This window comes from Chrysoperla carnea, chromosome 2 (assembly GCF_905475395.1).
Source record: "Chrysoperla carnea chromosome 2, inChrCarn1.1, whole genome shotgun sequence".
Lineage (NCBI taxonomy): Eukaryota > Metazoa > Arthropoda > Insecta > Neuroptera > Chrysopidae > Chrysoperla > Chrysoperla carnea.
Window position 1 is genome coordinate 53954419 of NC_058338.1, and position 26385 is coordinate 53980803.

General features: G+C 31.1%; 1 protein-coding gene across 1 annotated transcript in view; it reads left to right on the top strand.

The window, feature by feature from the left end:
* LOC123292773 (dynein axonemal heavy chain 8-like) overlaps window positions 1–26385 on the top strand; it is a 47327-nt gene that overhangs the window by 20117 nt on the left and 825 nt on the right. The window contains 31 exon segments of the mRNA XM_044873488.1: window positions 366–612; window positions 807–1146; window positions 1421–1637; window positions 2404–2632; window positions 3112–3295; window positions 3701–4045; window positions 4462–4580; window positions 5073–5235; window positions 5303–5476; window positions 6211–6481; window positions 6580–6780; window positions 6862–7107; window positions 7414–7732; window positions 12315–12541; window positions 12650–13049; window positions 13107–13274; window positions 13543–13755; window positions 13815–13952; window positions 14018–14314; window positions 15838–16437; window positions 17511–17955; window positions 19124–19245; window positions 19341–19733; window positions 20286–20481; window positions 20922–21183; window positions 22600–22839; window positions 22924–23091; window positions 23727–23868; window positions 24723–24912; window positions 25000–25124; window positions 26026–26187. Of these exon segments, the coding sequence (XP_044729423.1) occupies window positions 366–612; window positions 807–1146; window positions 1421–1637; window positions 2404–2632; window positions 3112–3295; window positions 3701–4045; window positions 4462–4580; window positions 5073–5235; window positions 5303–5476; window positions 6211–6481; window positions 6580–6780; window positions 6862–7107; window positions 7414–7732; window positions 12315–12541; window positions 12650–13049; window positions 13107–13274; window positions 13543–13755; window positions 13815–13952; window positions 14018–14314; window positions 15838–16437; window positions 17511–17955; window positions 19124–19245; window positions 19341–19733; window positions 20286–20481; window positions 20922–21183; window positions 22600–22839; window positions 22924–23091; window positions 23727–23868; window positions 24723–24912; window positions 25000–25124; window positions 26026–26187 (7543 nt within the window).

Consider the following 26385-nt stretch of genomic DNA (forward strand, 5'->3'; position numbering starts at 1 on the left):
ATTACTGGTAAAGTTAAATCTTGGTTTAGATATTACTAAAACCAACTATTTAGTCCATTTTCTGTTTAATCGTCTGCCCGTTTGTCTTCCCGCCTCTACACGATAATCGAAAAAAAAGGTATAGCTAAATGAAATTTCAACAGAGTGTCATCTTAGCAGCAATCAGATAAGGGTTATGGTACCCGATATTTTTAAATATATAGAAAAAAGTTGATAAATGGATTAAAAGTTGATAAAAAGATGATAAATAATTATGAATGACATTGATGAGTTCAAGCATATGCAGGGTATTTAAACAATTGGTTTAGTTATACGTTATCTTCATTTATTTAAAAATGCAATTTTTCCATAATTTTGTTTTTAAGTGATGGTGATACTGTAGATATGAACATTGAGTTTGGTATTTTTTTGACGATGAATCCAGGATATGCTGGGCGACAAGAATTACCAGAAAATTTGAAAGTAATGTTTCGTACCGTGGCTATGATGGTACCGGATCGACAAATTATTATTCGAGTAAAATTAGCCTCTTGTGGGTTTAAAAATAACACAGTATTGGCTAGGAAATTTTTCACATTATACACTTTATGTGAAGGGCAATTGTCGAAACAGGTAAAATACTATTTGAAATAAATCAGTTCAGTCTTTTTCAAAGCATTAGGTTTCCAGTAATGATTTTAATTTCGGAAAAACGAAAGAAAATTTCCATTTTGTTTTACAGATTTCAATCGAGAGCAAATTTACAACACTTCAAAGTTAAGTAATCAAAATACTTAATACAAAATCTTCTTCCTTTATTGTTTTAGGTGCATTATGATTTTGGTTTACGTAATATTTTATCAGTATTACGAACATTGGGCGCACAAAAACGTTCCAATCCTGAAGAAACTGAAGAAACAATTGTAATGCGTGTATTACGAGAGATGAACGCTTCAAAAATGACAAATGAGGATTCACCATTATTATTGTCTTTAATTGATGATATGTTCCCGGGTATTAAATTGGTTTCAGCAGTTAATAAACAATTACAAAAGGCAATTGCAAATCAAACAGCTGAAATGGGTTTAATCAATAGTCCTGATTTTAATTTAAAAATTGTCCAATTAAATGACACTTCTTTGGTACGGCATGGTTTAATGACTTTGGGTATGTTTTTTTAAAAAAATTTAAGGTTTGCCTGTCATGCTACAATCAGGATAATTGTTAATTCAAGGATTAGACTAAGTATGTGACTGTGGTAATTGCAGTCTACCGTTGGTCTAATTTCCCTACCCCTTCTTGCTATTCGCAGTTGAATCTAAAATTCAGTAAGCATAACATCTTACAAAAAAGCTTTAAACGTAATTTTAGAAAAATATTTGCAACTGTTTTTCTTGCATCTCATAAGCATGTATATAAAAATACAATCATTTTTGTGTAGGGCCCACGGGTTCTGGAAAAACATCAAATATGCATGTATTACAACGTTGCTTTACTGAAATGGGACGTCCACATTTTGAAATGCGAATGAATCCTAAGGCTATTACAGCACCTCAAATGTTTGGTCGATTAGATGTTGCTACTAATGACTGGACAGACGGTATATTTTCCACGTTGTGGCGAAGATCGATAAAAGTGAAGCCCACAAATTTTACATGGTATGGCCTTAACAATTTTCTAACATTATAATAAAAAAAAAACTGTTTTCACGATAAAACACAATAAATGTTTTCATATAATAAACGAGGGATAGAGTACATGAGGCATTTAAGGTATAATTATAGTTAAGAAACAAATTATACTTCCTTGCATAGTTTGTACATTTTGTTGTAGAACAAAGAACATAAAGGCTTGAAGTTAAAATTTTTAGAAATATTTGACTTTTTAAAAACCTTTCATTAGGTCTTATTATACCGTGGTGGTGTATGAAAATTGTCGGGAAGTTTAGTTAAATGTCACTTGTTATATTAAAAAAACTTACCGTTTCTCAAAACGAAAAATTTCAAAACTACACAGTAACCTGTTGCTTCAACAAACCCTCGTTCGTCATCAACAAGATGACAGCAGACATCGCGACTGACTGGGGAGTGGGGACCAATTTCATAGCGTTTACACCGACTAAGCGCATGTGTGCGTAAAGAGTTAAGTTGTTTTACCGCGAAATTTCAAATGTCGGTTTTATTTACCTCAGGTACCTTATCCACAAGTAGAAATCAAATTTTTAGAATGAAATTTTACAAGAGATCAAAAAGTAGGATAAGAATACTTTTAAGAAGTAAATAATGTGTAAAATAATGGAACATAGTGTATTACAATAACTTTAACTTTCAATCGATTTAGATGACATAAAGGGAAGGCTTCCAGGATCCAAAAACGAAATGAGTTTCATATGCGAAAACTTATCTATTTTCTATTTTATAATAGGCTAGTCTTAGATGGACCTGTTGATGCAGTATGGATTGAAAATTTGAATTCAGTTCTCGATGATAATAAAACATTAACATTGGCTAATGGTGATCGAATTGTAATGGCAGCAAATGCAAAAATTGTATTTGAACCTGATAATGTTGATAATGCCAGTCCTGCTACAGTTTCTCGTATGGGAATGGTATTTATCAGTTCGTCTGTGTTAGGATGGAGTGTTTTAGTTGATGTAAGTGTTATTATCTTTTTAGTTTTTTATGATACGGGTAAGCTTATGTTTATGATAGCCTATACAAGAAAATTATAATTGCTGCTTCAATGTGTACGATTGACAAAGAAAAATAAATATTAATTACAAATCCATAGTTTATCTTTTATCCTAAGGTCGTTAAGTGTTAATCACCAAGGGCAAACAGGTGGAGAGGAGAAGAAATGAGAATTTTGCAAATAATTTTTGCTTTCTAGGAGACATAAAAATCTTATGAGTTATGTCACAAAGACTTATCATCATTTTATACTAAAAATGTAAAATAGTGCAACATGTTGCGGAGTACAAGTCTGGAACATTTTATGGAGGTTTTTCTATAGGTTTTCTTAAGTGGGCAAGAAAATAGACTTGCTCGCAGCGAATTATCAGATAAAAGATAGTTTACCATAACACATTTTTGGATTGCACTATTTCTCCTAATTATATGACTATTTCTGAAGGGATGGTTGTTAAAACGAAGTCAACAAGAAAATCGTATATTCCGTGTGCTATTTAATAAAATCTACGACGATTTACTTGGATATGTGATACAAAAGTTATTTGCAAAAATGAAAATTTTAGAAGCAATTTATATACGACAAACATGTGATGTAATTTCAGCTTTGATAGAAAACTGTACAAAAGGTCAGTGGCGCAATATTTTCTTCGTAGTAAGGGGAGTGAAAATGATGGCCATTCGATATAGTTCTATTATACTGAGAAAGCCATTTCATCTCAAAAATGTCTCCTATTTCTTGTTTACCAACCAAATTTTTTTTCTTGACTTAGCTAGAGATAATACCAAAATCTTTTAAATCTCAAAATAAAGTTAAAAGCAAATTTTTGATAGATCAATCATAAAATATTTAAAACATATAATCGCAGGAAGTTGAGATATAAAGAAGCAATTGACGAAATGATGAATGGTCCAGTATATAGGAACTTTCCTCATACTTTTGCCCATATAAATAATACAATACTTTAAAAACATTTATAAAGAATTTTTTTATGGTAATAACAGAATTGTAATCATAAATTTTTATATTTTAGAAAATCCAACAGATAAACATTTAGAACGATTCTTTCTATTTGCCTTAATGTGGTCATTAGGCGCATTATTAGAATTAGATGATCGCGAAAAATTTCAAGAATATGTATTTAATCACAAATCGAAAATGTTATGGCCAAAAGTAAATCCTAATGAAACAATTTTCGAATATACCGTCAATGAAAATGGTAACTGGATACATTGGAATGAAAAATTAACTGAATATATTTATCCACCAGATTCTGTACCAGATTATAATTCAATTTTAGTGCCAAATGTTGACAATGTACGGACAAATTTCCTAATAGATATTACTACACGAACTAATAAACCGATATTATTAATTGGTAATATACTAATATCTATAAACATTTTATTATTTTTATTTTTTAAATATTAAATAACAAGTGAAATTTGCAAAATTTTAAAAATCCCCGACAAATTTTTCGAGTGCGGAACCCTAAGCTCGCACTTGAAACATATCTAATTGTAAGAACGCTATTAAATTACCTTTTTCTCTAGAGCCTTCTGCAAACTGGACCAATTTTGAGGATAATGTGCTAAATAATTGCTTAAAAAATTCCATGTCATATTGTGGAAATTTCTAGAATATTCCAAAACTCGAAATTTATCTCAATCCCAAATATATCCCTCGAGTACATATTTTGATAACGTTCTAAGTGAAGGATTTTATGAAACTTTCTAGAAAATTTCTTGTCTCGTGAGTTATAACGAAAGCTACCAAATATTTTTATTTGTTTAGGTGAGCAAGGAACGGCCAAAACCGTCATGATTAAAGGATATTTAAAAGGATATGATCCTGAATACATATTGAGTAAAAGTTTAAATTTTTCTTCGGCCACACTGCCAGAAATGTTTCAGGTATTATTTCTACATACATAACTTTTGTTAACATATAGTGTAAGAGGCAAATTCGGGTCTACCTACACGAATCTGTTTACCGAATGGAAGTAATTTTTATGAAATGTAAAATATTTACAAAGATTCTTGTAATTAGATGCCTAAAAAATATGGGCAACAATAATTTTAATAAAAATATCAAAACTTCGAAAGCTTCTAAAGGCTATTTTTACCGATATTTCGTGGACAATCATATACCGCAACCGATTTTGCAATAAAATAATCTTTATTTAGATTTAACAGACGAGTCTCACCAAAACTGGGTCTCACAGTGTAATTAATATAATCAAATGTTTATTAAATAACAATTTCTTTGCCATTTAATATGCATTTACTAGAAATATCTAAATTTATCATTTTCTTCAACAATCTACTTTCTACCATCGAAATTTTTAAAACTAGTAGAATTCTGCCTGTTATTTTTTATCATTAGTTTTTCCTTTTTATTTTAAGCGAATTATTGAATCGTACGTTGAAAAAAGAGTAGCCACAAGCTATGGACCACCTGGTGGTAGGAAAATGACCGTATTTATTGATGATATTAATATGCCAAGAATAAATAATTGGGGTGATCAAATTACTAATGAAATTGTTCGACAATTAATGGAATTCGGAGGTATAATGACGTTGGGCAATTTTATTTTAAATTCATAATTATCTAAAAATATTACTATTTTTTCTAGGATTTTACAGTTTGGATAAACCAGGCGATTTTCTATATATGTTGGATATGCTATTAGTTGGTGCTATGATTCATCCAGGCGGTGGTCGAAATGATATTCCAGCACGATTAAAACGACGTTTTTGTATTTTTAATTGTACTTTGCCAAGTGATGTCTCTATGGATAAAATATTTTGTAAGAATTATTTATTCTGGGGTCAATTGTCGCAACAAATCAGGGCAAAACTTAAGTTCTAGTAAAAATTTTCTGAAGACCTAGTATTTCCTTGGAAAGTCTCTCTGCTCTCAGTTGACTATCTTGGTTGAGGGGGCTACTTTTTGGAGTTCTCTGTTACCCTAAGAGAGCCAACCGAGAAGAAATACTAGATTTTTCAGAAACTTGAATGGTACTGAAACTGGCGAAATTTTGCTAAATTATATTAAAATAGAAATATATGGGTAAATACATTGATGAAAAATATCTGCCATCAGTTTTGAAAATGTTTATTTTAATCAACTTTGCCCTCTTTGATGCACCTGATTGGCCCAAGACGTCGTCTTTTGAGATGTCAAGAGGTATTTCAAGAATCAGGCGGATACCGACAATTCTTTGTTTATTTCATCTTCGTCTGGCATGCCATCTGTGGTTGAGTAACTTGAAAAATTGATCAAATTTTGAAAAGCTGTATCCCTGAAACTATTAGTCCCATAATATAGACTTTCTTTGATAAAAAAAAACAGCCCTTTAGAGTCAAAATCGACAAAAACTGGAAAAAGGTCAAATTTCTTTATTTTTGAGAATATTAACCCAATCTCCCGCGGAAGTAGAAAAGTTGGATTCATCATTGTCTTTACATTACAAACAAAAAGCCAAAAATACTTTTTGGTTTGATGCAGCGTTTAATGTTTAATATGACTGAATTAATTTAGCGGTTATTGGTACTGGATATTTCTGTAAAACCCGATTTCCTGCTCCAATTGTTGATATGATACCAAAATTAGTACCTTTGACAAGACGAGCATGGCAACAAGTAAAAACCAAGATGTTACCAACGCCAGCCAAATTTCATTACATTTTTAACTTAAGAGATTTATCTAGAATTTGGCAAGGTATTTTAAATATCCACAGAGAAGAGTGTAGTACCAAATTCGTTTTGATGCAATTATGGCTTCATGAATGTACCCGAGTTATTGCTGACCGGTAAAAGAAAATATTTAACTTAATTTGCAACTTAATTTTGCAACAAATCTTCTTTTAATATTGCATTAATTTTAATTTCAATTATTCTTTACGCATAGTTTTACAAATGCGGATGATAAAAATTGGTTTTTAAAATGTTTTGAACGCACATCCAAAGAAATGTTAGAGGATGATTTTGAATATTATCCAAGGGAGACTTGTTACTTTGTTGATTTTCTTCGAGCGCCACCTGAACCTACTGGAGATGAACCAGATGATTTTGATTTTTCAGCTCCCAAAGTCTACGAACATTGGAAAAGGTTAGAAAATGATATACACGACGACTACATCAGGTCTTCTTGTAGATATTTTTTTTTTAATTGGAAATTTGATTTTTGCAGTAAAGAATTAGTCTTGGAGAAGATATTTGAATTTCAAGACCTGTATAATGAAAGTATTCGTGGAACACCAATGGACTTGGTATTTTTCGAAGATGCTTTAACACATTTATTAATTATATCACGTATTATACGAACACCACGTGGTAATGCTTTATTAGTAGGTGTAGGAGGATCTGGTAAACAAAGTTTAACGAGATTGGCAACATTTATTGCTAATTACGTCACTTACCAAATCACTCTGACAAGGTAATATTATTGCCGAAATATCACTAGTCTTACAGCGGCGAAATCAACACACCAAGGAATAAAACTTTACTACTTGTTTTTATTTGATTTGAGTTAGTTAAATCATTAAAATTAGTATAAGCTGTATACTTTGAACTAAAATAATATCCAGAGATTAACCCTTGCGTTACTGGACGCAGTCCCGTGCACGGGGGGAGGGTTTGGTGATCCAACCCAATTAGGAGTGAAAATATTATTTAGGAGGAAGTGTTCCAATGTTTTTGAAGCTGAGTTTATTAATCGAATTTCGCTTATTCTCATTTATAGATCGTACAATATAAATAATTTAGTTGAAGATTTTAAGTATCTGTATAAGGTTTGTGGTTATAAGGGCGATAGTTTATCATTTATATTCACTGATAATGAAATAAAAGATGAAGCATTTTTGGAATACTTTAACAACGTACTAAGTTCAGGTGAAATTGCAAATTTATTCCCGAAGGAAGAATTGGATGAATTATATGTGGAATTAATGAATGTAATGCGTAAAGAGGATCCATTCCGAGCAACATCTCCGGATAATTTATATTCATTCTTTATTGATCGTTCAAGAGCTAATTTACATATTGTTTTATGTTTTTCACCGGTAATTTGAATATTTCTTCAGGTAGACATACACTGTTACCAGATATTCTCAAGCTCGATCTGTATAGAGCCCGATGTAGAGCTGTTAAAGAGATTTAGCTAGAGTAAATTCCCCACTTCTAACTAGAGCTCCATAAAGATTCACCTAGAGAAAATCTAGCAACAGTATACATGTTTAAATCTTTATACGTTAAAAACTAAATTTGACCAAAGTTTGAAATGTCGTTGGTGGAAAAAGTAAGAATTTAAGTCTTAATAAGTCTGGATACCTCTGAATTTCTCAACGCTTTTGGACTGCCTAATTCAGACTTAATAAGTCTGGATAACTCGAACTGGATAACTGTTGAAAAATTCAATTCAACAGTCTCAATTCAACAATTCAGGAAGTCTAAATAAATGAGTTATTTAGACTTCCCAAGACTTTTTAGAGTTCTTAAGACTTTTCAGAGTTTCTAAGTTTCTTTTTAATATTTCTTCAAATATTTTTTCCACCAAGGATGCTATCCAAATTTGACAAAATTTTGATAACAAATTATTGCGTTATATTTTGCAACCATACATTGTGTTATATACTAGCATCCTGAAGCAGATTAATCAATATGGAATGAATATGTGTCTTGCATTCTCCAACTATCTTCGATATTTTTCTTAATATTTGAAATTAATTCCCAATCAACCTTGAAGGAACTATTTTGCGTAGGTACTATATTCTTAACTCCATCTAATCCCAAGCCGTATGGATATGAATCTGATGTTTTAAAATAATACGTGCCTTTTTCTCTGAAACAAAAATTTTGGCATGTACTAAAAAAATTTATAAAAGGTTGATAGGGGTTACAAGTGTTGGGAAATTACAATACAAAATTCTTATCTTAAAGCAGATAAAGATTATCATTGTTAAAATTCAATCTGAGTAAAACATGCAGCTTTTTGAAAAGAATTGAGGCTGGAATTTTAGAAGCAAGAATTCGCCTCAAACAAGAGCAAAAGCTTGCTATGGCAGTGCCGTTGCAACAGGGCCTTTTCTTGGATTGGAATAGGCAATACTACTCTAAAAATAAAAATGTACTTCGTTTGTTATTAACCGATAAAAATCATGAAATACCTTAAATCTGGATTAATCTCCTTAATATCACTATAATCACATTCGATTTCATTACATAGAACACCATAAAATAATCCTTGGCCTTGATTTTCAACTATACTATTCCAAACAAGCCCAGCGTATACATGACTACATATAGAGCTCGATGGAAATTTTTCGTTTTCAAGACATCCCGGTTGAGGACTAATTCCACCATTGACTATCAACTCTAAATCTGCATTCCAATTAATATTTCCAAGATTTGTGGAATCAGTTCGCAATGCTATTGTGAATTCAGCAAGACCACGGCGAAAATCTACCAGGTCAACTCCTCCAGGATCTAAGCCAATTAATATTTTTACAGGCATGTCCATATTTTCAATTATGGACGCAACTATATGAGCTCCAATTGAGTGGCCAAGAAATGCTAAATTTTCAGCTGGTAAACCCAGAGAAACAAGTTTATCGATTCCAGGTCCAAATACTCTACTGACCTGAGAAGAATATAATAATTGTAGGATTTCTCAAAATGGCTTTACTATATTTCGAGAGAAAATACGTAAAGAAAACAAATAACTTTATTGTCATATTGAAATCTAAGTGTTAGGCAAAAAATTATTAACAAGAGTACTTTATTGTTTAAAATTAGTCTAAAAGAACAATAATACTAGCTGGTGTCGAAAAGGTACAAAAATGTGCAAAATTGAAAGTTTAAATTCCTTAAGATGGGATTGGCACAATGAGGGAACATTCGTATTTTGAACATACGTATCTGAGATAAACAACATGGTAACGTACCTCATGTTGTTAAAGTATAAATACCGTGTGGCCTATATGTTCCCTGCTCTTCGGGTCAAATGGCTGACTACTGCCTTCACGAAGAGTAGATACAAACTGTACGTGTACATTCCTTTTTTGTTTCCGGTGTATCAATCCATAAAATTTTTATGAGCAGTAGTACAAACTTTATATGAGATATCGTGTAAACATATATTTCGAAAAATACTCATCTAATTATCAAATGACGTAGAATTGATATCTCAGAAAACACTCGCCCTTTATAAAATAATTTTTGACCAAATTTGAGAAATAAAATTACCATTTTTTTCCTACTTTCTTAAGAAACTATTCTTTTTTTTTTTCCTTAAATTCAAAGAAAAATTGGAATAAATTTCATAATTTTGGCATAAGTAGGTACCTACTTTAGTGGTGCAGGTTGGCGACAACATAGCAGTGCAGTAGTATGCTTGATATAAAAAAATATAATTGTAATTTTTTGAATTACAATAAGGTGCAATCGTCAACTTATAGAAATCTATAATACCGCTTGAATTCATTGATAAAATACCTCCAGCATAAAATAATGTTTTTTTTGATGGGTCAAAAAAATCTGTATTTAAAATTTTTTCTGGTGTTGAAGCACTTATGATCACAAAATCTTCAGGCGTCCTTAAAAAAAATAAATAATTAAATGCGTTGTTTCCCAAATAAGCTTTGGCAAACACAATCTTTATGCTTTCAAATTTTCAACCGATTGAAATTTTTTTTAGATATTTTATATCCATAAAATTGGGACAGATCAGGATGCCTCATGAGCTTCTGCATTTAAAAAAAGCTGAAAGTTTTTCAGTGTGGACTACAATTTTCTTAAGGTACTTTGAAAAATTTGAAAAATCGATTAAAAATTATTGTTTTGGAACTAAATTTACGTCATTTTAACCAAAAAATTTTAAATCGGGTATCGCTCGAAAATCTTGTATCAGAAAACTTTTAAAAATGGTAAATTTTAAGAAAAAAATCATAAGAACGGCATCATGTATAAAAAAGCATGAGATTCGTGAGACGCAAAAAAAATGTCAGTACTTATAAGGAAAGCTTTTAGGTCAGCATTAATATTCTTTTCTGTCCCCAATCCGAAGCAGAAGCGAGAAAAAGAAGCATCGTAATCTGTTAACACCAAAAGTCGACTTTTTCCTTGAAAAGAAAATTTGTTTAAAACAAACCTGAACACTATATATTTTAAATGTTTTTCTATTTCTTGTACATCAGTATCGCCATACTCAAATGTATTACTCAGATTTTCGATATATTGAGTACTATTGAAAGGTGCGCGTAAGTCTGCACTATTCGCACCAGTAAAGCAACCCATCAGACTAAAATATATTAGAATTACTATGCTAATAGTTTTCATTGTTTGAAAGTTACTGTAATAATATTACTAGTTTAAATTTTATTAGGTCTTATATATTTTGGTATAATGGCCTACAAAAATAATAAAAATTATGATACAATAATTATATATAAAACTATAAAAACAAATTTCAACATACTTTGCTTCAATGTTTAAAATGCTCTAGATAAGCCAAAAGTTAATTATACAATGTTAAAGAAAAATTACGTACTAAACGTTGCCGGTTAATAGACCATCTAAAAACGTCTTCCAGAATATTGCTAGAATTTGTTATCCAAAATATACAAGACTTGGTACTTAATGCTTTAAATAATTTGTAAATTGTGTAAGTAATAAAGGTAATTCAAATTTGGAACTCTGTAAATTAGAATACTATAAATACTTTCGCTTCAAACGTCAAATTTTAATTTGAAACATTCCATTTACGATATGAATTGCTTAACTAGAGTTTCAACAACGTTCAACACTCAAATTGTTCACTTGTTCATCAGAAATAAAAATTCTGTAAGAACTGTGTAGACTTTTACGGGAAGATCATAGCCAATTTAACCGTCTTTGCGTATAATCGTATAATGTGCGTTCAGCCAAGAATACGCCATTGTATTTATTTTTGTGGAGAGTTTTTAAGTGGGCTCGCGTCTATATTAACAAACCTTCAACGTTCAAGCACCTAACCCTAACATCCGCAAAGTTACATCCGAAAAGTTACATCCGAAATAACTACCGAAACTTTGGAAAAGTAATAGAAAAAGTCATAGTGTGCTTTTTTAAAAATTAAATTAGGAAAATCAATTTGGATCACCTTTACTAAGTACCTATAGACAAAACACGTAGGAAGCAAAGTTCATTACCAAGATCATATTTCCCCCTCGTTAAACGTTCCTCATTATTTAATTTTGTTGAAATGAGATTTTTGTTTCGTTTTGTTTTTTTGAAATGGATCTATAGAGATATAAGGGATAGATAGACACAATCAGGAAGCGCTTCTTTAATATTTAACTCAATTCACAAATTTTTACAAAGTGTAAAAGTTCGACAAGACTTAAGACATGATAATTCGGTATAAAGCTCAACCTGGTTAATCTTGATTCAACCTGTAAATGTTAATTCAACATATAAACTAAAGAGAGCCGCGATACATGATATACAAATTTTCGTTTTTTTAAGAATTTTTAGACACAATCTTACAGCCTCTCAAATTTCCAGGCTAACTGAAATAACTGTCAATCTGATCTATTATATGGATAAACAAGCTCATTCAATTATTCCATACAAAACATTGTAATTAATTTGTAAAAAATTTAATAGGTTGGTGAAAAATTCCGTAATCGTTCATTGAAATTCCCTGGTTTAATATCTGGTTGTACAGTTGATTGGTTTGTAAAATGGCCTAAGGATGCACTAGATGCTGTAGCAGCCCATATACTTCGTCCTTATGAAATAGTCTGTACCCCAGAAGTGAAACAACAATTAATTTTAACTACAGCATTCGTCCATGATAGTGTACAAGATTATTGCGTTACATATTTTAATCGGTAATAATTTTTTATCTATTATAACAAATAGACGTAGTAAACGACGAATTTTTCACATAAGGAATTACTTTTAACTTACCTGAATATTTCTTACGCAATTTTTAATAGATTTCGACGACAAGTTTATGTAACACCAAAATCATTCTTAACATTTTTGGATTCTTATAAAAAACTATATGTGTATATGAATGAGGAGATTGGAAAATTAGCCTATAATATGAGTACTGGATTATCAAAGTTGTCAGAAGCTGCAGAAAGTGTCAATTTATTACGAAAAGAATTGGAAATCAAAAATAAAGAAATTGCTATAGCAAATAAAAAAGCTGAAGAAATATTAATTATTGTTATGGAAGCAACACGAATTGCCACAAAAATTAAAGAAGAGGCTGAGATTACTAAAAAGAAAGCAGAAGTACTTGTTTCTGAAATTAGCAAATCTAAAGCTATTGCACATGAAAAATTAGCAGCTGCCGAGCCTGCTTTAAAAGCTGCAGAAAAAGCTTTAGAAGTAAGAATTATTATGATATTAATCATTTACACGAAATTTTTTAATTTGAATTTTTAGACTATTAAAGGAGAGGACATTGCTACGGTGAAAAAATTAGGTAAACCACCGTATGTTATTACACTTATTATGGATGTTGTAATTATTTTATTTAAACGACGATTGAGTCCTGTTGTAATAGATCCAGAAAGAAATTTTGTTACGCCTTCTTGGGGTGAAGCGTTAAGGGTATTTATATTTTATATTCAATTATTATTATTATAGACTAAGAGCAAGCGGTCCATCCGATTAACCCATTTCCAACAAAACTAGAAATCATTCAAATAATATTAATCTTGTAGGACTAAATTTCTGTTCATATTTTCCAATCAGTAATCTAATATTCGAGCAATCAACGATTTAAATATATGAATCGTTAGACGATTTAATCTTTTTTAAACAAGCTGGGCTATTTAAGATAGAAAACACAAATTACACACTTTTTTGTTATATTCAGATTATGGCTGGTGAGTTTTTAAAAAATTTATGGCGTTATCCAAAAGATGAAATGAATGCTGAAATTATTGATTTAATGACGCCATATTTACAACATGAATTATATAATTTTGAAACGGCTAAAAAAGCCTGTGGAAATGTTGCCGGATTAACTCAATGGACAGTTGCAATGAAAGCTTTTTATGAGATTAACAAAGATGTTTTACCCTTGAAGGTATCATTTTTTGTTAAAAACCGCTAAACTTAAATTATTACTTATCATTTTGTATTTAGGCAAACTTAGCAAAACAAGAAGCAAAATTAGGACGTGCCATGAATAAATTAAACAAAGCTATGGCCTTATTAAAAGCTAAAGAGGAAGAGGTGGCTGAATGTCAAAGGCAATACGATGCTGCTATGGAAGCAAAAAGGGTAAATTGTCTTTATTTTGTTTTAGTGAAACGTAATTTTAAATTGAGAATATTCTTCTGTAACAGAAAATTATGGAAGAAGCTCGATTGTGCAAAGAGAAAATGGATGCTGCAACTGCTTTAATTATAGGCTTATCAGATGAGAAAGCTCGATGGACAGAAGCATTAAAACATTTTAAAGAACAAATTTTAAGACTTGTCGGTGATGTGTTGATATTAGTTGGATTTTTAAGCTATACTGGACCATTTAATCAAGAATATCGTAATTCCCTACTGCAATTATGGCAAGATGAACTAGGTCGAGCTCGCATACCATTCACAAGTGAATTGAATATTATTGATGCGTTATGTGATCAACCTACGGTAAGAATTGCAAATTGCGAACTCATGCGTAAACATTTTTTACAGAAATCTTTATTTCTATTTCTTCTAACGAATCGACAATAAAAAAAAGGAGGTTTTCATTTGAAATTTTGAAGATGATCTTCACAAAGTTTTTAATATGTGCACTTATAATGGCGATACATTTAATTTAAAATGTGCCGTGCTGGAAAGCCGCCTCACCACAGAAAGTGGTACAATCTACAGAAAGCTTGTGTGACTCCCTGTATGGGATTGTCTCTTAAAACCGCAATTTAAATAAAACAAATTGTATATCAATCATGTTATAGAATTCATCTCCTAAATAGTCGACGCTGCTTATTAGGCTAAAACAAGTGAAAATAAACAATTGACTGAGTTAATTGTTAAAATACCATGTATAGACAATGTTGATGACCCAAACGTTTGTTTTTTACGTCATGTAAATAAAAAAAGATATCCACTCTTAGATAGCCACATACATGTAACTGATATTCCCATATAATACATACTAAAAATACATACAGTGACGTTTACGAAAAAATGTTTCAAACAAAAGTTGTTTATTTTTTTATAAGGAACATTTTTTACTTTTGTTCTAACTCTAGCGGCTTATAGACCCATGACCCAATTGACCTATGTTGCCCAATTACGAACTCGACCTCACTTCTTATGGACGGGCGGATAACCGAAAACGGACTAATTAGGTAATTTTATGAACACATGTACCAAAATTTTGTTGGTAGCATCAAAATTTTCAAGCGTTACAAACTTGGGATTAAACTTAATATACCTTGATATATTTCATATACATGGTATAAAAAGCGTAATGATATTGAATCACACGATCTCGTTGGTCTGATGATGTCGTTAAAACAACAGTCTTCGACCACCGAATTCCGACTTTTGGTACTTTTTTATTCATACATAAGTTAGCCCATTCTCCTAAAACAGCATAAATAAACGTGTCACGAAACGTACAATAATCTTCCATGATGTTTTTTCCCTCGACATTCTGATAAATCACACAAAGAAAAATTGTTTGACTGCTTAATATTCGAATATTTCATTAATAATCAATCCTTAGTTTTATGCTCTTTTGCAAAGTCATTCCACTATTGCATGATCTTTAATACTTCTTTATTAATATACTTGTACGGATGGACATATAAGTCTATGGATTGGTATATATGTTGTACATTGAAAATTTAATAAATTTAATACTATTTTCACAATTTCTAATGAAACAAGATTTGATTAATTGTTATTTTTCATAATCATTTTAATTTGACATTTCTATACCATTTACATGTAAACAAATGAAAATAAGTCATATTTTAAATAAGACACATGATTTATTGCAAACTTTATAAGATAAAAGCGCTGCCGACGATTTAGCTGTCTCTTCCACATACCATGCTCCCTTCTGATAAGATCGTGGGTAGCCTTATTATGACGAGCCTACCACATTTTTTTATTTAAGAAACATTGATTTCGAAGTGAGATAATTTTTACTTTTAAAATAGATAGCAGAATGGGGTCTTCAAGGATTACCAAATGATGATTTATCCATTCAAAATGGCATTATAGTGACAAAAGCAGGTCGATATCCATTGTTAATTGATCCACAATCACAAGGAAAAACATGGATAGAACGTCGTGAGAAAGAAAATAATCTAGTCACAACTACATTAGGTGATAAATGGTTTCGTCAAAAAATGGAAGATTGTATTAGTTTAGGTTATCCAATATTATTAGTTGATATTATGGAAGAATTAGATCCAGTATTAGATTCGGTTTTAGAAAAAAATTATATAAAAGTTGGTAATATGTTTAAAGTAAAACTTGGTGATAAAGAGGTGGATGTATCATTAGACTTTCGGATGTATATGACAACAAAATTACCAAATCCACGCTATTCACCAGAAGTGTCAGCACGTACATCTATTATTGATTTTACGGTAACAATGAAAGGTTTAGAAGATCAATTATTAGGGCGTGTAATATTATCAGAGAAACGTGAATTAGAAGAGGAACGTTTAGCGCTAGTTGCAAGTGTAACAGCAAATAAACGTCGCATGAAAGAATTAGAAGATAATTTATTATACAAATTAACCAGTACAAAGGTAAGTTAATTAGTTTCGATATAAACGTTGCTTGAAAAATAAACTCATGTTAGAAAATAGGATTGATCAAAGAAATAGGTAGTATTTAACAGATAGAATTCCAATACCAAAAACTGTTGTCAGATTGCCAGCTTGGACACCCTATGGGTTTCAGTGGATACTGTTCTTTTCTAACTATTAGGGATCAATATTGCTAAAGTTTCGGGCTTGATGTATGACTCTCTTGATACCGAAGGGTTCTTTAACGGTACCATTAAGATGATACGCTCTACAAAAGTGGAAAAATGGTGTAGACCAAGTGTAAAAGGTCTAATCTTGTTAATTTGAATCTCCAACATGCTCGTGCATCAGCGTCAGTAGAAGTCCTTTCATTTTAAAGCATTTTTGTGAAGATATGTGGGCATTAGCCGTTGGCGCTTTGAGCTTTAGGGCAAAAATGAAGAATTTCTCAACCGGCAAAAACCGAACTATGTTCTGTTTACGAGGAGATGGAAAGTCGAAATTATGAAACATTTCCTTGTTCGGTATATCAAGAATATAATTTCAACTGCTAAACTAAAGTGATTGCTAAAACTGGGTACTAATCAAAACAAATACACTGTCTGTTAGACGTAAGAAAGTACATATACTGGTCTAACGCAGAGACAAGGGCATTTTCTTCGTTATGACGCAACACGATATTTTAGTGTCAATTCCTCGATCTATCAAATCAGATAAACAGAGAATCTCATATTTATCAGTACGGAAGTGTTTTACAAAAGATGGACAAAAATCAAAATTAGTAAGTTCGGTCAGTTTTACAAGTGATTTGTTAAGGAAAATAGCATCTGTTGCGCTTCTAAACGTTCCACCAATGTATCCAGTTCTTAAATCAGACGATATGAAATATTCCTTTCGAAATGGGGATCTTGGCGAGGAAGGGGAACCAAGACGAGTCATACGAATATTATAGGCTAGATATTGTGACTCCATTTGTGACCAATATGTATTAATTTTCCGAATCTTCGTCTTATTGAGAAATGGCCCAAACTTTTACGATAAGAAATCAAAATATATACGTTTATTTTTTAAAGGGATCTTTGGTTGATGATGTAACAGTAATACAAGTGCTAAATGTAACAAAAGAGACAGCTGCAGACATTGGTGAAAAATTAGTAATTGCTAAAGATACAGAAATAAAGATAAGTGCTGCGCGTGAAGAATTTCGACCAGTTGCAACACGTGGCAGTGTTCTATACTTTTTAATTGTATCAATGGCTGATGTTAATAATATGTATCAAACGTCGTTAGTACAATTTTTAGAATTATTCGATCTATCGTTAGAACTTTCAACGAAAGCATTTAAAATTGAAAAACGTTTAAAAAATATTATGGATTATTTAACATATGAAGTATATCGGTACAAAAGTCGTGGTTTATATGAAGTCCATAAATATATGTTTGTGTTAATGTTAACATTACGAATTGATTTACAACAGGGTAACATTAAGTTGCAAGAATTTGAATTTATTATTAAAGGTATGTAACATATCTAACTTGTTCCTGACAAATTCCTAGGATTTCCAACTCTGAAAAATGTAACTGCGGAATTTTTTTAGAAGTATAGTCTAGATTGTTCGTTATATGATAAATAGAAAGCAACACAGCAATACAGTGACGGCAAACACATCTTCAATGTTTTCCATATAGCGAATATTTGCCTCACATGATTGTCATACGACTTAACGAGTGCAGTGGTCGGATTGTTTGGTGTTTAATATACAACGAATATCGTTATATACCAAATATCTGATGCGTGCACATTATGTTGATCTTATGAACACGCTAAAAAGTAAATAGATGTTGAAGATGAATTTTCCAAGTCTACTAGGATCTTGTCAAAGTCAAAAATTTGTTACAAATCAAATAGGTCATACATTCACTTAAAAAAGTTTACGCAACGCTAAGGCAATCAGATGCATTGCAAATTCAGTTAAAAATACTACGATAAAAACAAACAAAAGAGCATAAATTATTAATTATTAAATATATGGATTAAATGAGTCGCTAGAGACTTCTGGTGCCAATTGAGATTCATTGCTTCACGTTTTCCAACGTACAAGACTTATTGTGGAAATTGTATTTCATCAGCATTTCAAAAAATCTTTATAATATTCAATACGAATTTATTGAGTTATTCAATTTTCTATTCTTATAAATATCCAAACAGATCAACCCAAGTCCAGTTTCGACAAAGCCTGAAAGTAAAATTTTCGCAAATCGTTTTGCTCTTCCAAATACTTAGTCTTCCAAATAAATAGTTTGTGGCCACTAACTATACACTAGCACCTTTTATTAAAATGCTTACAATTTAGAGTAGGAAGCGTACATATTTATAGAGTAAAGAGCGTATTTTTTGTGTCAAGGTATTAACATTCTCGCGTGACAAATAACGCCCTATAACACCTTTCTGCATGACAATCATCTCATTTTTCGGGTCTATTTTGCATGAAATAATACGTTGGTAATTATAATTGTATTGACCAAAAATCTTACCAGAGTACATAGCTAGCGTTCTATCACAACACAAATCATATTAGATCTTCAAAGATAATCCCCTCCCCCTTGATTTTCTTGAATATTATACCATGCCGAAGGAAATAACTCTTTCATTAATTTTTATAAAATGTATTTAATTTAAAACTAGGAGGTGCAGCTTTAGACTTAAATACAGCTCCAAGAAAACCTGCAAAATGGATTACGGATGCTACTTGGCTAAACTTAGTTGCATTATCCACAATACCACAATTTCAATATATTCTTATGCAGGTACCAAAAATTTCCTTATAGTTTAGTAAAATACCGTTTACCATAATTAGCTATAATGAATGTCGATTTCTATTTCCCGATTTTCCCGTTTTAAGGTTGAAACAGAAGATAAGGTATGGAAAGCATGGTTTGAAAAACCTGCACCTGAAAAATGTACAATGCCAAATTTATATAGTACATATGATGATTTTCGACAATTATTAATGATACGTGCATGGTGTCCAGATCGTATTGTGGCACAATCACGTAAATATATAGCAAGCTCACAAGGGCCACCGTTTGCTGAGCCAGTTATTCTTGATTACCAAAAAATGTTCGAAGAAAGTCGCCCAATGACACCGTTGATATGTTTCTTAAGTATGGGCAGTGATCCAACAACAGCTATTGAAGCATTAGCACATAAGTTAGTATTTAAATGCACCTGTATGAGTATGGGGCAAGGCCAGGAAATTCATGCAAGGCGAATTGTTGACGTTGCTTTGAAAGAGGTGTGCGAATCTTTTATTTCTTACTAAAAGTATCTTTTAAAATGTTATTAGGAAAAAGAGCCTAATTTAAAATCTTGCTAGTTTTGAACATGACATTTTCCCCAAACTGTACACCAAAATTACTATACTATTGGAAAATGCCCGCCCAAGAACAATCTATCGTAAAGACCAAAACAAGACAAATTTGTCTTACACACTTATACATTGCTCTTACATATTAGTTTTGGTCCTTCCATAATATTATAATAGATGAATCCCTAGACCCAAAAAATGAGTTGGGACTCTGATCTGAACACCACTCACTCTAAACATCAGGATTTTCGTATGTTTGAGCGAGATAAACTGTTAAGCAAAAATCCATGTATATCTAATTCTCGGCCCTTTTTCGAATCCGTTTTAAATTTTAGTTAAATAACTAATCCACATGCGATTTATCAAGAACTTCAAAGTTTTGTATTGTGGGGAGTTCCAATCCATTTTTTGGGCTAGGAACTGAACTATAAATAAATATAAAACTATAAATTGAAAATTCTGTCCAAATTATTTGTGAAGGGTGGTTGGGTTTTGCTACAAAATTGTCATCTGGGATTGGAATATATGGATGAATTATTAGTTTTGCTGTTAGAATGTGAAAAAAATGGAGAATTTCATGAAGATTTTCGACTATGGTTTACCACTGAAGGGCACGATGACTTCCCAATAGCATTGTTACAAATATGTATAAAATTTACCAATGAACCACCAGCAGGTATGTTTCTTATGATGTATCTTACTAATATTGAGGATCCTCTTTTTACCGACTTAAATACTTTTATAAAGTCAACCGTAACATCCAAGCTTTTTGTGGCGCATGAAAGCGTGCGACATTTAATTAAAACTTTGAAATATTGTTCAAGATAGTAAAGCAAAACTATGGAACTGTTAAAAACAGATAATATTTAACCAACAAAACATTATACAAAAAAATTTATCCATTCCAAATTATTTAATAATATATTGTCTCCATAGTATACTCCGTTCAAGCTTTTACCGTAAAGGGGGGAGGAGGGTGACAATAGACAATCACTACTGAGGTTCACGTACGGTCTATGAGAATTGTGAAGAGGTCTCATCGCCCACAAATGAGCATCATGTATCAGTCAGATGGTCTCATCCAAATAAATAATTTGTTTTAATTATAAAATATAGGAATAAAAGCTGGTCTAAAACGAACATACTCGTCAATAAATCAAGATATGCTGGAATATTCCACATTACCCATGTATTTGCCATTAATATTTGGTATATCATATTTACATACAATTGTGCAGGAACGTCGAAAATTTGGACCATTAGGTTGGAATATTCCATATGAATTTAACTATGCTGATTGGTTATGTTGTTGTATGTTTGTACAAAACCATTTGGATGATTATATACCTTCTCGTGGTATAAGTTGGGCAACAGTACGGTAAGTCATATTCGAGACCTTGCTATCCCTTCATCCATCGCGTGAAATTTCTGCACAGAGTTGGTCGCGGCGCGGCCATATGCCGCAATGTTAATTTTTTTTACAGCATTGTCACATTGTGACAGTTTAAAACTATTTATAGCTGATTTAAACATCTGACAACTTTTTTCGGTTAAAATATAAGCAATTATTTTTAATGATTTGATATTTAATAATTAATTTGTATTTATTTTATTATTCTTAAACAAAGCTAATTTAGAGAAATTAAATGACATCTGGTGTAAATGACGAAGTTTTTTTTTAAAAAAAAAAAAAAATTCTTTTATAGATAATTTAAAAACATCCCATGTTAAAATTGTTGAAAATTAATTATATATATATTTATTCAAAGATAATTTAGAATAATTTATAAATCATAGATAAAGGCATTATTTACCTTAATACCGTAACCTCAAAGTAGATTTATATTCACATTTACAAAAATAAAACAATAGACCATCAATAGACCTTTTCATTTTAAAATCACGATTCAATTTTGTTTCGGACTAAATGATTTGTAACCAATACGATAAAATGAATAAAAAATATCTTCTATCTTATTAGTCCTACTTATTTATTACTGTCAGTTTGAAACAGTTTGAAAAAATAAACTCTGCACTTGCGCTAATGACATGATGAAAAGGAGTATATTAAATGTAGTTCAAATAATAAAACATAGATGAATTTACGGTTAGCTTGAGTACCTGACAAAGTTGCACTAGAAATCAACTACCAAACTTTGGTCGCGTAATAGACAGAGCGCCGCATTTTTGTAGTCTCAGAACATTTTAAATTATATATTTAATTCCGAGATATAAAAAAAAATACTTAGAATCAAAGAATCCCACAATATTAGATAGGAAAATGACTTCCTGTGAACATTTTTCTAACACACCCCCTTAACGAGTAGTTTTCGAGCTACGGTGAACCAAACCTACGAATATATTATAGTTTTAGTATACGACTAGGAAAATGGCAAAATGGCTTTCTGTGAAACTTTTTCAAATCGCTCACAAAACGTTCTTCAGATCGTTCTGGTCAAAAACTCTCACGGCCACAAAACTTTTAAACGAGTATTAAATAAAAATTTCTTATTATAGTCCCAATCATATCCATTTTTCAGGAAATAATGAATATAGTTTACGGATACAGAGATAATAGCTGTACCTTTGTAAACTAGTGTGTTTATTTTCAACCATCAGATTGTGTATTTTCTTTTGTGCCATCGTACTGTTTTTTTTAGTTTCCCCCAAACAGTTTCTATTTGTAGTCCAATCGCAGTAAAGCAAAGAGTATAAACTGAATATTCATTTCAAAAAATAACATTTTTTGGCTAATAATTAGTTTCTAATTTGCCGTACTTGTTTAACAAATTAGATATATGTTTGGTGAAGTGCATTATGGCGGGCGAGTAACTGATGATTTCGATAAACGTTTATTAAATACTTTCTGCCGAAGTTGGTTTGGTGATTTTATGTTTAGCGAAGACTTTTGTTATTACCCCGGCTATGTAATCATGAAATTTAAAAATGCTATAGATTATCTGCATGAAATTGAGATTATGATGAATGTAGATCCACCTCAAGCTTATGGTTTACATCCTAACGCTGACATAACGTAAGCTCTATTTCAATCAGTGATACGGATAAATATCGTAAAACTGCAAAAACAATGATATCACAATTAAATTGTATATTATAGTTATCAAAGTAATGCAGCTACGGCAATGTTGAATCAAATTTTGAGTATTCAACCCAAAGAAGGGAGTGTAGCTGGGGGAGAAACACGAGAGGTTATTGTTGGACGACTGGCCAACGACATGTTATCAAAAACGCCTAAAGCTTATGATCCATTTGAAGTTCGAGATAGGTAATGCAAAACACCCTATCTCTTATATTATGTATTTTTAATGTGAAAATGGGCACTTGTACCATGGTTCCATAAAAGTATAAGACTTGAAATTCGTATCCATCTGCTGCGGTTCAATGGATTCGAGCGCTGAATGTAGATAACCAATTTTAAGGCTAAAAACTAAGCTGTGAATTAAGTTTGTAAATTAAAATTTTTATTAGAGCTTTAAAATATGAAATGAAGCTTTGATAAAAATAACAATAGAAATTATCTTAAATTCTCAACAGGAAGCCGCAAGCATTCTTATTATCTGATCTACGAATTATAGCGGATTGAAAAATATCTAATACACTCTAAAATCTAATATCCTACATTTATACTTGAACGCAGTAACGGGAATCGAATAGTCTATTCACTCGGTTTTGAATGTGAGAATTTTTGGGGAAAAATTTTTCTTTCTCAAAATTATACAATTTATTTACAGATTTTTTTAAAACATATTGATTTGTTTAAATTTTTAGACTACTTTTACCATTTGGCGTCCCGAAAATTTTTCTACTCTAGACTCACCTGTGTTTTACAAACCTTTGTCCAAATCTATTTCTACACTACACACACCTTTCTAATACAATTTTTGTTTATATAATTTTTAGAATGAAAATAATGGGAGTTACAGCGCCAATGAACATTTTCTTAAGACAGGAAATTGATCGAATGCAAAAAGTGATTATGTTAGTGACATCCACATTAAAAGATTTATTATTGGGCATTGAAGGTACAATTATTATGAATGAGGTAAATAATTTGAAATTTGTTGAAATAGAAGAATGAGAGCTGTAAAAATATTTTAGTAAAGGTTTTTTCTGGCTCGTCCCATTCACAATTGCCGCAGTTACTTTAACAAAGGGATGTGGAATAGTCACTAATGCTGATACTTATGTGCTTAATTCCGGGACACATTCTGAAAACCTATTAGAGCTAGGCTAATTTTGATCACAAATTTGAAAAGTATGACCCAAATTTAGTAGGATTACATACTTGGTTTATCAAAATTGGATAAAATTTGGATGTGATACAGCAAAATTAAATTTTTTGGATTCTGATGACGTCATAAAGTTAAAAAATTTGATTTTTTTGATAGCAAATTTGATCCGATCTTATTGGAATTTTTTTTATTGGTATTCTATTTTAAAATTGGCATATCTCGGTCAATTTTGAAGTTAGAAGGTCGAAAAAAAAACAAAAATGTGCACAATTGAATCAACTAAACTTTTTCTGTTAGTTATACTTTTTTTTATTTATTTGATATATAGTTTTTTTGTAATTTGTAAAAAAACTAATTAAAACTCCCCAAGTACCCCTACAAAAAGGAGGTTGGGCGCGCCCCTGAGATGTCGACTTTTTGATACGATGTTTTTACAACCTAATAAACAACTGTGGAAAATTTCAAAGATAGGTCAATTTTTTCTTTATTACCATGATATATAATTTATTCTTTATTATCGTGCTATAATTCTAAGCTGTATTTTCAAATGGTTTCTACCTGGTAAGACATTATAAAAGAAGTGTTACATAAACATTCACGTTGCCTCAAAAAACCTCTCCTCAACTCTTATTGTTTGACTAAAGAATTCATTAATTTTGGATAGGAATTGCAGCAATCATTTGATTGTATGTATGATGCTAGAATACCACCAAATTGGTTGCGCTACTCGTGGGAATCATCTTCACTAGGTTTTTGGTTTACTGAATTATTAGAACGTAATGCACAATTTCGTAATTGGTGTTTTGTTGGTCGGCCAATGTGTTTCTGGATGACAGGATTTTTTAATCCCCAAGGTATCTAGTTTACTAACCTTATTTAAAATTTGTATGCTAATTTTAGGTTTTATAACACTTAAATATCTATTCACATTTTAAATTTAGGTTTTCTAACATCAATGAGACAAGAGGTTGCTAGGGCACATAAAGGATGGGCCTTAGATGCAGTAGTTTTGCATAACGAAGTTACCAAAAATCAAACACAATTCGATGTTAAAGTTCCCGTATTGGTATGTACAATTCGCAACTATTATTTTATTCAAAAAACAATGAGTGATATATTCGAAAAAAACAGCAGATTCAAAAAAAATTTCGTAGGCATACATTATTACTTAAAAATGTCATATGACTCACCAAAATAAAACTGTAAAAAAAACTTAAATAATAAAATAATGTTTCGCGATTTTTTCGAATTTTGTGGGAATCAGAAATAAATAAATTTACTCGAACTTTTTACAATTGTCTTAAGGAGTAAAATGTTTTAAGCGCTTTGCAAAAATCGAAAAAAATAGCAAACAGTTTTTGATTCAGAATTATTCGTAAAATTCAGCGTATAACGTTAAAAACAAAATTAATTAGGTAATTTAAGCAAAAAAATTATATAGATTTTGTGATGGGATGAGAAGTTTCTGAGATATTACATAAAATCTTATGGTTTTAAGCCATATCTTAGAAACTACCAATAGATTTTATTTTATTTTCTTAAGGAGTAGCAACCCTTTGCAAAAATGGAAAAAATCACAACTGTCTGTTTCACAATTTTATAAAACTTGATTAGTCAAGTATTTTCTTTGGTACTGCTCAAAATCCTATATGAAGAAAACTCTTAAACAAAGGAAGTTTAAGAAATGAAGGCTTATAAAGTATGAAATCTGACAAAGCTGCAACTAATAATCCCTCGAAGGCCAACTATTATATTTGCCTTAATTCAGAATGTTTTAGTAGAGGTTCGGCAGAGTAACGAAAGTCAGAATTAATCATTTATTTGATTTTTTGATGTAACAAGACACTAACACCCTTAGACACTTACTAGACCCGTAAAAACATATTTTATTTTATCTCAGAACATATCAACAATAAATGCCGTGATGCAAATACAACAACAAAATTTAATTACTCTTTCAAATTCAGGAAGGTGTTTTGGTTTATGGATTATTTTTAGATGGTGCTGGGTGGGATAAAAGAAGTTTGAAAATGGTTGAAGCAACAAATAAAATATTATATGCACCATTACCCGTTGTCCATATTTATGCTATTTATTCAACCGCTCCAAAAGATTCTAAGCTATATGTGGTAAAAATATTGTTGAAAATTTCCGTTATTCAAATTGAACTTCAGGTTTTGGAAAAATAGAAAATTTTGGCACTTGATCACAGAGGGGATAACTCTCTCATTGAAACATTCAATTTTGCATTCATTTAAACTCATCTAAATATGTCTAAGGACGATTTCCATTATTTTCAGCCATTGCAGGAACACATTTAAAACGCA